This window comes from Manacus candei, unplaced genomic scaffold, assembly GCF_025592945.1.
Source record: "Manacus candei isolate 608988 ecotype Guabito, Panama unplaced genomic scaffold, ASM2559294v1 h1tg000011l, whole genome shotgun sequence".
NCBI classification, from domain to species: Eukaryota; Metazoa; Chordata; class Aves; order Passeriformes; family Pipridae; genus Manacus; species Manacus candei.
In genome coordinates, this window is record NW_026138059.1 from 4,957,581 (window position 1) to 4,973,279 (window position 15,699).

At 44.0% G+C, this 15,699-nt stretch overlaps 1 protein-coding gene across 2 annotated transcripts in view; it reads right to left on the reverse strand.

The window, feature by feature from the left end:
- Positions 1-259: 259 nt before the first annotated feature.
- GRHL1 (grainyhead like transcription factor 1) overlaps positions 260-15,699 on the reverse strand; it is a 41,566-nt gene continuing 26,126 nt past the window's right edge. For both annotated transcript variants that reach the window (XM_051778314.1, XM_051778313.1), the window contains exons 10-16: positions 11,475-11,562; positions 9,079-9,218; positions 8,196-8,233; positions 8,011-8,099; positions 6,174-6,259; positions 4,487-4,551; positions 260-3,325 (exon numbers count right to left, since the gene is read on the reverse strand). In XM_051778314.1, coding sequence (XP_051634274.1) covers positions 3,211-3,325; positions 4,487-4,551; positions 6,174-6,259; positions 8,011-8,099; positions 8,196-8,233; positions 9,079-9,218; positions 11,475-11,562 — 621 coding nt within the window. In that variant the 3' untranslated portion in view covers positions 260-3,210. The remainder of the gene's footprint in view (positions 3,326-4,486; positions 4,552-6,173; positions 6,260-8,010; positions 8,100-8,195; positions 8,234-9,078; positions 9,219-11,474; positions 11,563-15,699) is intronic.

The following is a 15,699-nucleotide window of genomic DNA, read 5'->3' on the forward strand; positions in this document are numbered from 1 at the left end:
TCCTCACATGCAAAATGAATTGAAATGAATGTGTTGAAATAAAGCAGGGAGTGAGAATAGGAGTGACCATTTCTTATGCAGGAACAGCAGCAAGGCTGGCACTGGGATTATTTTTTTTTTTTTGGAAAAAAAACAAGGAAATGATAACTGGGGTTTTACAGATTCCCTGTCAAAGGAAAAACAAAGGGATAAGAGCAGATGCATTTGTTATATAAAAGACTCATCATTAGAAAGGAACATAAAAAATTTAATAGCTTGGTTTAAAATACATTTTCAATTAAAAAACAGCAGGCAAAACAAAAAAATCAGTTTCATAAAACATATATGACATTGCTGCTACTGTTATAAGACCCGTGTCCCAGAGTATCTTATAGTGGAAAACAATCGTCAGATTTAGTTCACATACTTCATTAAGCAGTAAAAAGAAATAACATTCATATCAATCTTACCTCTATGGAGACTCTAAATCTATTTCCCTGACCCTAGACCAAGTTTCTGTAATAAAACTTCCATTTTCAATAAAAATGTGTAAATATATATATGTATTCTATATATCAAGTTTTTAAAAAAATTCCCTTGCCATAGTAACATTATTCCCATGACTGATGAAGGGAAGCCCAAGTGGCGGGTTGGCAAGTCCCGTGGCTGCTCTGCAGGCGGTGGATTCCCGTATGGGGTGGCATGTGTTGGCCAAGTCTCTGCATGTTGTGCTGCACATCAGCTTCTCTCCTTCAGCTTTGAGCCCATGGGTTCTGTCCACATACTCACTGTCATAGATGCATCCATGTGGAGTTTGCCCAACTCCAGCCACAGAGCAAAGAGGGGAGCACGTGGTGCCCAGAGTATCGTCAGCCCTCTGGTGGGCCCATCAACAAGAGGAGAAGGAAGGAGGGGGGAATGGAGTGGTCCATGAACCAGCTCAGGATTAATACAAATCCCCAAATACTGTATTTCATATAAATCATGAAAAGATAAGGTGGGGAGGGACTTGAAGCGATCACCTGGTTTCAGCACCAAGGGACAATCAATTACACCTGTGACAGTCCAGAGATATCTTTGCCCAGCCAAACCACCACCTTCCTGAGCAACTTGCTCTTCTCACTAGAGGAAACTGCCTCAACACCTGACCTGAATTTCTGCAATTTACACCCACTGCTTGTGCTTGCAATGGATGTGGAGAACACTTCCATAGGTTGGGAGGCTGCTCCCGTCAACCTTCCCTTCTGAAGATGACCCTTCACTAGCCAAATCATCTAGCCCTTCCGCTTCAGAAGCCATGAGCTCTGGCTGAAGGACTGGATGGTCTGGCCTCTCTGAGACATCCACTAGGACCAGGCTCTGCTGGCAGGGCACCACTCTCCAGCAGAGGCCTCAGCAATGCAAAAGGTGGATCTCAGATTTCCTGCAGGCCATGCTGCTGTTGATCAACTCAATGTGGTATTTGCCTCCCTCTTCCAAACAGAACCACAAAAGAGCTGAACAATTTAAGTTATGATTCATTAACTATCAAGTAGAATCCTTAATTATTAAACAGATTCATATCCTACTTTTCTGGACTATTTCTCCAGGCTTTACAGGTTGGCCTTCATGTCCTAAGTGAGGCATGTGCAGCTTTGTGCCATCTAAAAACATTATAAACCTTTTTTCATTATCTAGATCCATAGTAAAATCTCTGACACTGGACATGGCACTCACATTCATCTGCTCACCATGTAATGCAGGTTTTTGCCTTAGAGCCAAGTGCTGCTGTTTAAATGCTCCTCCCTCACTTGCTACTAACCAGAGGGTGCCTTTCCTTCATAAGCACATGCACACAACGAGTAAATAGTGCAGAGCAGTAAATTTTGGAGGTGTTTGGCACTCCCAGCTGGTTCTAGGCTCAAGATGCCTGCTGCCCATGTGGTCTCTCCAGCTCTGCAGTGGGTCCATGTGATGCACAGACACCAAGAATGTGTAACCTGCTTGCAGGCCCTACTCCCTGCCAACGCTTGGCCCGTTGAGCCATGATGCCACCTTCCTCTCTCAAAAACCTTGCCTGTGCATTTCCAGTTGTTGGCATCCTATGACTTTGCAAGCTGGCACCAGCCCCTGGGTTCATCCAGCCTGAGCTGCTGGTGTGGGCAGCATCCAGCTGAGCCTTAAGTACGCTGCTACAGAAAAAAAATCCACCTTCCTGACCCCTAGAAGTGAGACTTCAAGGGAACTGCATCTGCTCAGCTCCTCCTGGGATCCAACTCTCATACTTGGCCCAAATTACCTCCCAGGGCAGCAGCACCCAGCTGTTTCAAAGTGGCAGTTCTTAAGAGAAGCCAGGACTGCCATCCTGGCTGTGCAGGAGGGTTTAGGAGAGAGCCACTACCATTTTCCTCCCACACAGGAAGATCCATGTTGAACAAGCAGGTCCCTTGTGCCTCCTATGAACGTACAAACGTGTGCTCACCTTTGGTGCATGTTAAGGGTTTGTCCATTTTTAAATATCTATGTTAAATATGTTTTCTCTGTATATGGCATCCTTTTAGATGGGCTTCGTTGCATATATTCACGGTATATACAGAACACCATATTTTATATATATATTATATATCACTTGTATGTACACATTTACAAACCTTCAAAAATATATTGCACTTATATACAATATAGCTTCATCTGATGAGAGTTCACACAGTTACTAAGGCGAGTTCTTCATAAGCAAGGCAGTTTTATGTTCCCCCCAAGTGACACAAATGATTTCAACAGTCTGCCCTGGTCACAAGTAAACATTATAAAGACTTTTGTCCAACCTGCATGCAACTCCAATTAGTAGTTGTGCAGCTCTACCTAGCAGAAAACAGTCCAGTAAAATGGTATTAGCTGATAATGGGCTCAAACATGGTTACGGAATAGATAAATAAGATATCACCAGTCTAAAAGGCCACCTTCCAGGAGTGTTACCCTCCTGTATTTACTAGTGTTTTATACACTAGTATAAATATATACATGCTCTCCATTTAATTGCAGATCTTTGCTCGCTCATTTCAAGTGCAAATAAGGTCATGAGCAAGAACAGAAACACAAATGTATTAAGCAAAACCACTGCTCTGCTCCCCAGAACAAGTCAACACATGGCTTTCTTCTGGAGAAGATCATTAGTGTTTTGCCCAATGTACTGAATTATGGGAAAATGTTCACTTGAGACCTTTGTTTAGAATCCACAGAGGATCTGTGATCTTAGATCTCAGTCAGAGTGAGCTTATAAGATCCTCCAACTTCTTCAATCTGCAACTGGAAGGTATCTTCATTAGAATAGTGTTTCACAATGTTATCATCCATGTTGACCAGAATTCTGGAAAAATAAAACAGATCAGATATATTACAGTTCTAAATGCCAAAGACAGCAAAGGCACTCTCAAACCTCAGAAAGACTGGACTATCCAGGGGTAACAGTGGATCCCTGCTCAGTGGACCCCTCCCTCTCTCTGACTCATTGCTTCCTACAGCAGATCTGGCTGTCTTTACCCAAACCTGCCATCAAGGCTTGCAACCACACTTTTAGGGTCTGAATGGAAGGGTTAAATCTGGATCCTGGACCAGAAAGGGAGAGAGATCTTGGCAGAAATCCTTCTGAAGCTGCAGACACTTGCGGCTCTTAATGGGTTTGCTCGACAGTTTATAAACTATGAGCCCAAAAACCTACAGAGTTTGCAGGGAAGAAACCACCAATACTTGGCCACTTCTTCCATTTGCTAGAAAGGTTGATACCTGTGTGTTTGTGGGCACACATGCATACAAAGCTGTGCTTAGCAGTGATTTAGGTACCATAAATTCTAAACTTTTGCAGCTATTCTGGTGGGGTAATTCTGCTATAAAAGCACTACCCTCGAAAGATATAATTTTCTGGCCAGAAGGTCTTTGGTGAAGGGGCTGAAACATCAATGTGACTTTAGAGAAAACCCCCCAAAATTACTGAGAAATTAAAAGGAAAAGCAAAAGCGAACTCAATTATTTATGCTACAAAATAAAAACATGGTGGAGTGTGGCCTCTGTGAGAAACAGACACTTCACAATAAAGTTCTCTTCAATTTAGCTCACAAAAAGACAACCAGGTGTAGTCAAATGCAGATACAGTGAGCACAGTCAACCACTGGAACAATTTAACATAGGTTGAAGGAAGTTCTTCATCACTGTGACTCTTTAAACGAACTGAACTCTTCTTCCTCTGACATAATCAACTTCAGTTCAAGTAACAATTAGCTCAGAGAGGTTCCATGACTTGTATTTACCCAGGAAGTTAAACTACATATTTCTATAGGACCCTTCCTATAGTCTTCCAGTCTTCAGCTCTATGAATGATGTTGGAACGCGTGTACGTTGTGTACACACACACATAACTGCATATGGTTTTCATCTATGTGCAGGGTATGAGGAATTATAAAGCAGACCTTCCTACAGGTTTGAAAAAAGGTGTTCATATTCTTAGGCAGTTTTTGCATAGGTACATACTCACCCTTTTTTACACTTTTTGAAGATTTTTCCTATTTTATCAAAAGGAACGTCATACTTGTCAGATATCTAGAATGAAAGACAGCAATCATTGGTAAGGCAAGGAGACTGCTGGCACCATCCTCCCCTTCCTATTTTACAGAAAGGAACAAAAAAAAAAGCCTGCAAATGAAGACAACTGCTCTGCTCTATAAAGGCAACACTAAATCCTGAGCTATAACATAAGCCTATGCATCAGAAACCCTCCTCTGCGGTTTGCCAAATTCTGTGAAAAAAATTTAATTATGTTTGAGACCTGGCCACTGACTTCTCATACAGCAACCTCCTGCCCCTACACCCAAAAGCATTAAAAACCCATTCCACACCCTGACTCTCATTCTCTCTTGACTGTGTGTTCTCTTAGCATACTGAAACACATTTTTAAATTCAGTGCCAGAGGGATCAAGTGAAAACTAGTCATGACAGTGGGTGGTGCAGGAAGAAAATAGCAACAGAGTGAAGCTCTCTGCTGTTAAGGGCACAAGGTGATCAGAAACATTCCCCCTACCCAGCAAGGTGATGTCAATGTGTGTGTGTGAAACCACAGCCACTGACCACGGTATCTCACTGCACTCCAGGAAGTCAGGAGGTCAGTAACCTAAGCCTGGTTTACTTTGGTAAATTGCTCTGTCACACCAACAGCAAGTACCAAACCAATATGCTGTTTCAGCATGCAGAAAAAGCACACGGAGTTTCCCCCAAGCTACAGCTGTGAGCTCTTAGTTCCTTGCTTTAAGAAATCCAAGAGTAACAACAAAGGTGCAGCTTCATTTCAGGACCACGGAGAAAGGGAGGATTCCACAGCCTTCATTCCCTCTCTCCATTAGCCCCCCACCTCTAGCTGTCTGTGCTGGCAAAGCCTCAAAGCCAGGAAGAGATAAAGATTCTGGTTACAGAACCACCTCTGGGTCCCCAAAGTTAATGGCAAGACCTGTCTGTACAGCCCCAAGCTCCTGTGCTCTGAGCATCAACAAGGCATTAGTCACAGAAACAGACAGACAGAAACGTCAGTTTTGAGCTCCTGCCAAACATTACACCATTCCTTGGACTTAAACTCTGTATTTCCCTTGCACTGCAGCAGCAGGGGTAGTGGAAGGCTGTTTTGGAAGTCAGGTACCAGAGAGTAATTTCACACAGGTGCACAGATATATAAAAGTCTTCAAGCACACATAGAAGCTGGGACTTGGAGCTCTGCATAACTGCTTATGAAACGACAGGGGAAGCCCCCAAACGAGGCTTTGAAAGACTGAAACAAACCCAAACCACCGAACACATTCTGGGAATCACTCCATCTTCTGACTAAAATACCCTCTCTGACAAGAGGAACATCCAGTCATCAAGTTTGACACACCCAGATTTTCAGAAAGGCTTCTTACACTCAGACCCCACAGATGTGGGAGAAGGTGCTTAAAAGAGAAGCTTCCTGAAGTCCCTTAATAATGAATTAAAGCATTATTTAAATTAATTTCCATGTTATTGAAAGGAAATCAGCCTTATGCTTCTTATCCAGAAGGGCAGAAATATGTGGACACAAGCTGTGATTGAGAGTCTGATTCCTGTGACTGTCCAGTGTGTCAGCACTGGGTAGCCAGGGCTACACTCGCTCTTTCTCAAGCGGGAGGCAAGGACCATAAAACAACCTCGTCACTTACCGCTTCCATTAGGCCTTTCAGAGATGGGGTCTTTAACATTAGTGCATCAAAGACTTCCTCTGACTCTTTTCGCACATACAGCAACACTGAAAAGCAATTTGGAGAGAGGAATTAACTGTGTAATTGGTCCTCAAAAAGATCTGCATCCCATAGTGGCTAAGCACACAGTGACACACTCCGAGGATCTTACGAAGAGATGGACATACATATGTTCAATACACATTGCAGACTGCATCACAGACATGCAGCTAGATTAACTCAAAATGCACTTTTTTTGCACATCAAGCTATTGCATGCTCAAGCATCTTTATTGTCAAAATACTTTAATATTTTCTCTATTTGATATTTTCTCTATTATTTGAAAAAAGGTCATACTTGAAACACAGAAAGGAGGAAGACAAAACGCAAACCTTTGAGACTCTTGGGTTCCTCTATGTCTCACAGGTTATCTGCCATAAGACTTTGCACAATCAAATGATCTGACAGATGCTACCACACCAGGTGAAGCCCATCCTGGACATCTTCTAATTTTTAAATAATTTATTTGTACAGTCCTCTACTCCTTCCTCCTAGCTGTCTCATCTCTCTTCCAATCCCTTGCTGTATTTCAGTAATGCTCATACCACCACAGCTGACAGACAATACAGGCTTGGTCTCCTGCTAGGAGGGCAATGAAGGAGTAAGAAGCCCAATTAGGTGAGCATCCCTAGCGTTCTCAAGCTAGCACAGTCATTATATGTAACATCAGACTCATTAAAAACTGCATTAAGGTTGAGGAATAAGCCAGGAAAGCAAGAAAGCTTGGCCTTTAACAGCTTTGCTGTCTTTAATCCATCTTCTAATGACTAGGTATTGCAGCCTGGATTCTTTGCAGGGGTTTATCAGCCACAGTTTTGACACACCTGCAACACGGAACAACTAATGGCATTTCTAATTGAACAAGGTCAACTCAGGACAGCACAGCACCCGGATGCATTTCCTCTGCTAAAGGCAGGTTTAAAAAAGAAAGACTGTAGATCTAAAAAAAGGAAGACAGCACACATGCTCTCAGTTACAGCACAGGTCAGATGATACCCAGTCAAAGGAGAAAGAATCTCATGGGTCTTGTCTTATGGCATACAGAAACATGAAAAAACAAGAAGTCTAATTTCCTTTTATAAAATCCATCCTTCCTTACTAGTATATCCAGACTACAGAAGTGCAGCCCCATTATGGTCAGACTTGCCAAACCTTTGCTGCAATACAAGTTTAATATTTCAAGCTTTGTTGTGGTCCTTCCACACATGACTGTCATCAGGCAAATACACCATGTCCACCACCCCAAAGGGACCTCTTATCTCCTTCCACGGCACCACAGCAACATCTAGTCCCATGTGAAATTGCAATGACTGAAACACAGCTAAAATTAGCAGAATATTCTCTCAGCCCATTTTCTGGCACCATGAAAGATGCAAAAATCTTATACCTAGAACCAGTTCTTGAGTATTGCCTAAAGTTCTGGAGCAGATTTCCAGAATTTGTAGCGGCTTACATGATAAATTCTCTTCCCCAATCCACTAGGGAGACTGGTAAGCTGCTCACCTCCTCTTGACTTTCTTTCCTTACAGGTTCAGAGCCAATTAGTGTCTGAGTTGGCAGAATACCCCAAACATTCTGACACTAAAAGATTTGCAGAGCTGAACTACATCCTGACACACAAACTGTCACTACTCAAAGCCAGAGAAATCAGGGTGAAGAATACACCAAAATAAATTAAAACACTCTTTAACCTCAGATGCATCTCTCTATCATGATGGACAAATATGCCAACCATTCGGTCACTGAAAGAAGAAAATACCTCTTTTTGGCTCTTCTATTCTGGCCATCTTATTTGGAGTAGCAATGAAGTCCTCTTCACCAATATAAGCTCCTCTCTTCAGGTTGGAGCTGTCATTGACAGGGTAAAAAGTTAGCAGTTGTACAGGGACTTACTCCTCTGTCTGAGAGCAAGACATCAGTAGGTTGAAGAAGGGCAGCTCTTACCTTTCACCCTCTAGTTCTTCTGAAGCAACAGGAAGGACCTTTCAAAACAAAGGAGAAATTTTGTAAAAATTTTATCCAGAACTAGAATTCATTTCTTATTATAATCTTTCAACCCTGTATCGAATGACACTTTCAATCAATCTTCCAAAAGCCAGTAAGCATCTTCTTTACCTTTTTTCATAAAAATGATTAAAGGATCTCAAATGAGAGAGACAGGAACAAAGAATAGCTAACCAGCTTTCTACCTGGACTGGCATAGAGTCTGACAGACCGCAGCACTAGGGCCTTTGTAGGAAAACATGCAGATGTTTATTCTCCATCCCTGCTAGGAGTCTAGACAATGCTCTTAAAAAACTATAGTTTAGATTATGTTAGAGCACACCAGAACTCCCGGCTCAGGAAAGTCCAAGATTTTGAAACCTGGTTGCACACTAATTTTTTCCCTTCCGGCTTCCTGTAAGTTGGAACTTTCCAGGAACACTGAGGCAGGGCACTCTGGCAGTGGATCACAGAGCTGACACGTGTGCCAGTTCCACAGGATGGATTCTCACCCTGCAGCAGGCGGGTGGAGGAGCCCGCGCTGTACAACAGCACACCAGGATCCCAACAGGCATTACAAGGGAAAACCAGCCTGCAGTTCAATCAGTGGAGATGCTATGTAAAATCCTTTCAGATTCACAGAAACTGGACTTCATAGGAAACCAATTTGATGGGAAAACATCCCCAGTTAACTCTTGCCAATGCAGCTTGGAGCAACAACCCTTGCTTACATGAGACTCAGCCTGTATTTGATTACAGGCATTGATGCAAACAGTCTGACATTTCATGTGCACACACAGCATCCCAGAGCCTCTTCATGCCCACACCCATGAACTTTACTTACGTGAGCTCCACGCTGGAGGTTTGCAAAGTGAACATCAGGAATGAAAAGGACAGGCTGAGTGTCCAGATCCATGAAGGGCTTGAAGATGGTGATGTCTGTACGTTTGTGTGAGGGAAGCATGGGCACTTTGACATCAGAAACTGCAGAGACAAAGATCAGAAGAAAGGATAGTGAAGGCCCTAATAGGGCTGTAGCTTTCCTCCATTTAAAAGGCACATATGCTACTGAACAAGGGTACTCTGTAGTCAGGGTCAAAGCAAAAAGGTTCCGTAGTGAGGGAGTTTGAACTTGGATTGTCTACCTCTCAACTGAGGGACTGGGCCCTAAAGAAACAGCTTGCTTCACAGAGTAGTAGAAGTTTTCTCTATCTCTCCAACTGAGCCGCTTGACTTTGTTCAGATATTAAGTGGGATGGAGAATAACCTGGCCAGTCACCCCAACAGAGGAACCTAGGTCTTCCATATACCAAGCAAACCATGCAAACAGAGGGCAAAAACTAGTCCATGCCCCATCTTTTCCCTGTCCATTCCCTCAAAAGCTTGCTGGTGTTCCCATACCAGGAACGCAGAAAGAAGACAAGGGGACAACTTGCAACTCATGTGGTCCCAGTTGGGAACCTCTCAGAGAGACAGCACCACAGGATAACAACCTACTACAGATGCAGTACAAATTGTGTGGTTTCCAAGTTGCTACACTGAGAGTTACGTTTTGATTCCACACCTTAAAGTTTCACATTTTGGTTCATCTCATTGTTCATTCTGGTCACCTCAAGCTGTCAGATCCTAGTCCACCTCCTCCAAGAACCTGCACTGTCTCCCACGGAGCACTTTAGCTCTCACAATGCACCAGCTGACGTGACACAAGCCACCAAGAGGGCAGACTTCAACCACAAAGACCCACTTGGGAGACAGTGAGACAGGAGGTGCCTTGAACTGCACTTCAGACACGTTTATGTCAAACTACCACAGCTGATGACTTCATTTTACCCAGTGGAAACATATCAATTTAGGGTCAAACCAACTGCAAACAAAAAAAGTGTTTTGCAAAAAAACCCACTTCATTTCTCATGTCCTCAGTAGAAAATACACATTTTTCTCCTTGCAAAACTGAGTTTCTTAAAGAAACTTGAGCAATCCCTGCAAAAATAAATTTGACCAAAAGCCACCAACTGTTTCTATGCTATTGATGAGTTCATGCACACGTGGCATTTGTGATCCTGCAGGTGGGTATAACGGCTTATGGCTTAAAGGAATCAAAAACTTACAACACAAGAACTAAAGAGTAAAGGATTGTACTTTCCAGGAAAATAAGGGTCACGTCAGGCTAAGCCCAAGCCTAAAAAATTAATAATGGAAAACAGCTTTTGTAAAATCATAAGATCCTGGAAAGGCATATTGAAACTGTCCTCCCTTTCCAGCCATTATGCAAAGGGCTGTGTGCAGTAATCTTTTGGGAGCCTCTGGGGCTACTTCATTTGTGAAATGCTAACAGTGTGCTAAACCTACCTCTCACCATGTACTTCGGGGAAAAAACAAAACCCCAGCCCTTTCCACTACTGCCCTTGAGCAAATAGGTTCCCTTACAGCATTATCTTCTTCTGAAGCTGCTCCAGCAACCTGTACCTGCTGTGTCAGGAAAATCCTGCCCGACAAGCTGTGAGGCGCCTGCTTGTTGAACCAGTCGGGCTGTTAATAGCACACGGCGCAGGGCAAGTGAGAGCATGCACCTGCCCCGTGCAAACAAAGAACAGGGAGATACATTTTCCTCTGAGCAGCTCTGCTAGTGAATAGTCATCCAAATACAGGATCTGTCATTTGCAGCAGCTAAAGGAAGATGCTCAGCAGAAAGAAACTCCTCAGCCCTTACATACTACAGTGCTGAGGTCTCCACATCCTTCACACTGCAAAAACTTTGAAATTATTTACTAAGGACCACTTTGCTCTAGAAGAGTGAGCATAGGGCTGGGAGGATGAAGGCTCAGCTCCAAGGCTGCCGCTGCCTTGCTGAGGAGTTGTAAAACATTTTCAATGTAAGTTAAAGCCTAAGTTTAGGATCAAGTTGGAAACACTTGGAACAGATACAGTTCTCGCTGCCACCTGGACCTGCTGGGGCTCCAGCAGTGCCCAAGAATCCCACCCACACCCTCTCACTTCAGTTGCTACAACCCATACCTGATTGAATACACAGCAGGACCCTGTCTAGGACAGAAAGAACTATGCAGAACAAAGCCCAAAGTGACCCAGTGTGTTGCAGAGCATGACGACTCCATCTGCAACTGCTTAAAATAAGCACTATTCCATGTGGGAAAAATTGACTTTAGAGTTCTACTGCACAAGATATTTGTAGCCAAAATCAAAACTGGTATTTAAAACACTGATGGAATAATTTCTACTTACAGGCATTCAACTGAGAGCTGGGGTCAGTGCACTTGCCTTTTCTTTTGCTTTGCTTTCGCTCTTCATCCCTGATCTTCCTCTCTGCTCCCTGTCAGACAAGAGATTAAGGGAAAGGGGGAAAGAGAAAAGAGAGAAAGAGAGAGAGGGAGAGAGACACTTTTAATTTTTTTTGTTTTCAGCTGCAGAGGCAGGAACACCAATTATCCCAGAGCTGTGTTTGTGGAGGTCAGCTCCACAGTATCTGAGCTCTAGGTTTGTCAGTGAGTGCCAACTCTGAGATCTGCTTACTTTTGACTCCTAGCATCTAATGAAATCCAACAACCATACCCAAGATGCAAACGCTTTTCTTTTAAGTCAGATGGGGATATGATGACAAAAGATACCCACATCTATAACAATTGTATAAAGTGTGAGATAAAAATATAGGTTAAATGTTTAAGACAATAAAAAATTGCACATTCCCTCAGTTCACTTGATAGATCCTGATCTATAGAAGTCACACCATGCTTGGATCACCAAGTGCAAAACACCTTCCTGCACATTTCGCATCGAGCCTGCATCACTTATACCAGCCCCCACTCATCTCAAACTGCAGACATGCATCCTTTTAAAGCAGGTATTACTTCTCTTTTCATCAGGGCCAGGCCATGGTGGAATACACAGATCCCAAACTTCATGCCTGCACTGTTCCTGGCCTTCCAAACCAAGCAGATGTGGGGACAGTGCCATATTTTCTGCAAGGTGCAGGCAACTATGATAGAGAGGGAAAAGGAAGGAAGAAGGTTTGTACTGGAATAGTGTTAATTCATCCACCTCTGCCCAGACCTCACATGTGACTGTGGGTTACATCAGGGATATCACATTGCCCGTTCCATGAGGTGATAAACCCACAGTCGATCCCCAACACTCAATCCTGGTACTACCATCAGATTATTGCCCAAACTGGTATATACAAGTTCTACCTGTCTCTCAACACCCTCTTGCAAAGCAGGGTAAAAGGTAACAGTTATCTGGCCATAGGAAGCCATTATTTCTCATTCCCACTCCTGCAAAGCTGACAAAACACACCCACAACCTCACATGGTGCTGGGGGAAGAAGAGATTAGCTATGATAAACACAGTGTCAAAAACCACATGGCCATGGGCTCAGAATTGGTGCCTAACAGTGCACCGCATGGGAGAAGGGGAACAGCCCTCCTTACCTCCCACTAAATCAATGCTCTATAGGTGTCAGGCTGCTTATGCCTCCTAGGTAACAATGGGAACATCTGCACTAGCAATAAGAAGGAAAGTTAGCCAAGATATTGGATGCACATTAATATGTATCATCTTTTCTCCCACCTAATGAGAGGGACACAAGCAGCTTCAGGCAGTTACTGTGAAAAAGAGAAAAAAATTACACATGAAGACACAGGCATTGCCAGCTCTGCTTGACCCCATAAAGATGATACAGCTACTACAGTGAAGACATCTCACCTAAACCTCAGCAGAGCTAGACCCACACCCCTCTGTGACTTCCCTTACCAGAACAGTCACAACATCTCAGCTTGAGAGCAGAAAGATCAGATTGGCTCCAGATATGATTTTAACCTTTCATGTGGAAATAATAAAGTTCTGCTACTCAAACACTGTGCTACAGAACAGCACCTGCTTCCATGTGGAGAACATGCTGATCCAACAAGAGCACACATTTTGAGAAAACCTCTGCCCTCCCGTTCCCTGCTTGAAAGTCAACTTGATCCAAGCTACTGGGACTCAGGTAAACACATCTCAAATCCCACATAAAAATAGCAAGTTATGCCTTGGTAATAGGCTTTTCTGCCTATTATCTATTACCAGCTCAGGGAGAGATGGTTTTAAACTGAAAGAGGGTAGATTTATATTGGACAGAAGGAGGAAATTTTTTTATGATGAAGGTGATAAGACACTGGAACAGGTTACCCATGAGAAGCTGTGGATGCCCCATCCCTAGAAGTCATCAAGGCCAGGTTAAACAGGGCTTTGAGCAACCTGGTTTAGTGGAAGGTATCCCTGCCAATGGCAGAGGTCTGGGCTAGATGACCTTTAAGAGCCCTGTACAACCCAAAACATCCTGTGATCATGCAACTAAAGGAACAGTCTCCGTGCTGCTGCCCACCCTGCCCCCAGCTGCCTTGCATCCACTCCCTCCTTCCAGCAGCACCTCACTCACTTCTTCCTACCGCCCCTCAAAAGCCTTCCCACAGCACTGCCCATCAGTACCAGAGTAACAACAGATCCCAGAGGGCCACACTAGCTATAATCTGTGAAACCCTGTATTTAATCTTCCTCATGTGGATGCATAGCTGAGGTACCGTTTACAGCAGAGAAGGTCTTCTTCCTCTAGGACAGGTCAGCCCCATCCCTACACAGCCCAAATACTGCTAGGCCAAGCCTGAATGAAGCTTGTACCATAACATGCAATAGGATGACATCATTACACCCATACTGCTTTACTCAGGTCTTGAAACCACATAGGATTAGACAAAAACCAAACATCCTGGGCATCTGTGGACACCCTTTCCACAGAGAGAATACAAAGGAGAAGACAGAAACACAGGAAGAAACTTGTCTCAGAAACAGCAGATAATAAGTAGAAACGTATCAGGAGCTTTCCCTTCCACCCAAGCATGGGAACCCTCCTCTTTCACTGCTTCCCTGTGTGAAGGCCCCCCCATAACATCAACTAAACTGTTTGACCTTCCGTAGAATATCTATTGATTTGTACAAAGAAAAAAGAGACAGCAGAGGACTGCCATGCCACTATCTGGGTTCAAAGTCAGTTCAGCCGTGCAGTGCAAGCACAGTCTTAACAGACAAAGGAATTGAGGACATGTACACAGAACTGTCCCCATTAGGAGGCCAACAGCATCACAATTTGCTGCTTTTTTCTAGCACACCTCCACACTATAGGCTTGGACCTACACAGAATAAACATGGATAACAGAACTTCTACAGGTAAGAGTGGCCATACAAGGACAAACACATTCAGGACTGCAACAGGTGTGGGTACTGTAGTAACAATGGTCCTGTAAACATTCAAAACCAGCTGACTGATTACCCAAGATTCAATGCAGAAAATAGGCACCCTTTCTGAAACGCCAGTGCTCTTATAGGAGCCTGGAGCAAGCAGCCAGCATCATGGTCAATGAGTACATAGGGTTTGTAGGGTAAGGTTTTGGTGTGGCAGTTTGGGGGCATTACAGGGGTGGCTTCTCTGAGAAGATGTTTATTCTAAGAAGCAACTTGCCCCATGCCCAACAGAGCCAATGCCAGCTGACTCTAAGATAGACCTGCAACAGTGGTAGTGCCTCTGGGCTAATGAATTTAAAAAAGGGAGAAAACCCTCTGTGCAGCAGCTGTCAGAAGAGACAAGGGGGAATATGTGAGAGAAACAGTTCTGCAGACGCAAAGGTCAGTGAAGGAAGGGGAGAAGGTGCTCCAGGCTCTGGAGCTGAGGTTCCCCTGCAGCCTGTGGTACAATCCATGGTGAGCAGGCTGTCCCCCTGCAGCCCATGAAGGACCCCCAGACTAGAGCAGGTGGATGCCCAAAGGAAGCTGTGACTCCACAGGAAGCCCCTGCTGGAGCAGGCAGGGTCCTGGTAGGACCTGTGGCCCCATGGAGAGAGCAGCCCACACTGGAGCAGGTTTGCTGGTAGGACTTGTGACCCCATGGTGGACCTACAATGGAGCAGTTTGTAAAGAACTGCAATCTTTGGGATGAACTCGTGTTGGAGAAGTTTGTGGAGGACTGTCTCCTGTGGGAGGGACCCACAGTGGACCAGCAGGGGAATAGTGTGAGGAGTCCTCCTGCTGAGGAGGAAGGAGCAGAAGACAACATGTGATGAACTGACTGCAACCTCCATTCCCTGTTCCCATGTGCTGCTGTGGGGAAGAGGAAGATAATTAGGAAGTGAAGTTGAGCCCAGGAAGAAGAGGGGGGAGAGGGAAGGTGCTTTAAGATTAGATTCAGTCTTATTTTTTATTATCCTGTTCTGATTTTGATTGGTATTTCTCCTTCTTTCCCTTCTCTTTTAATCCAGGTACAATTTGCAGTGTCTAGAGGAATAAAGCAGGAGAATAAGTCAAAATCTGAAAAGAAAATAAAACTTGCACTGCCATTCCTGTACTACTAGATTTGTTGAAGTTTCTGACAGACTCCAATGGTCTCCAAGTTATGTGCTGAGTACACATCTGCCTTTTTATT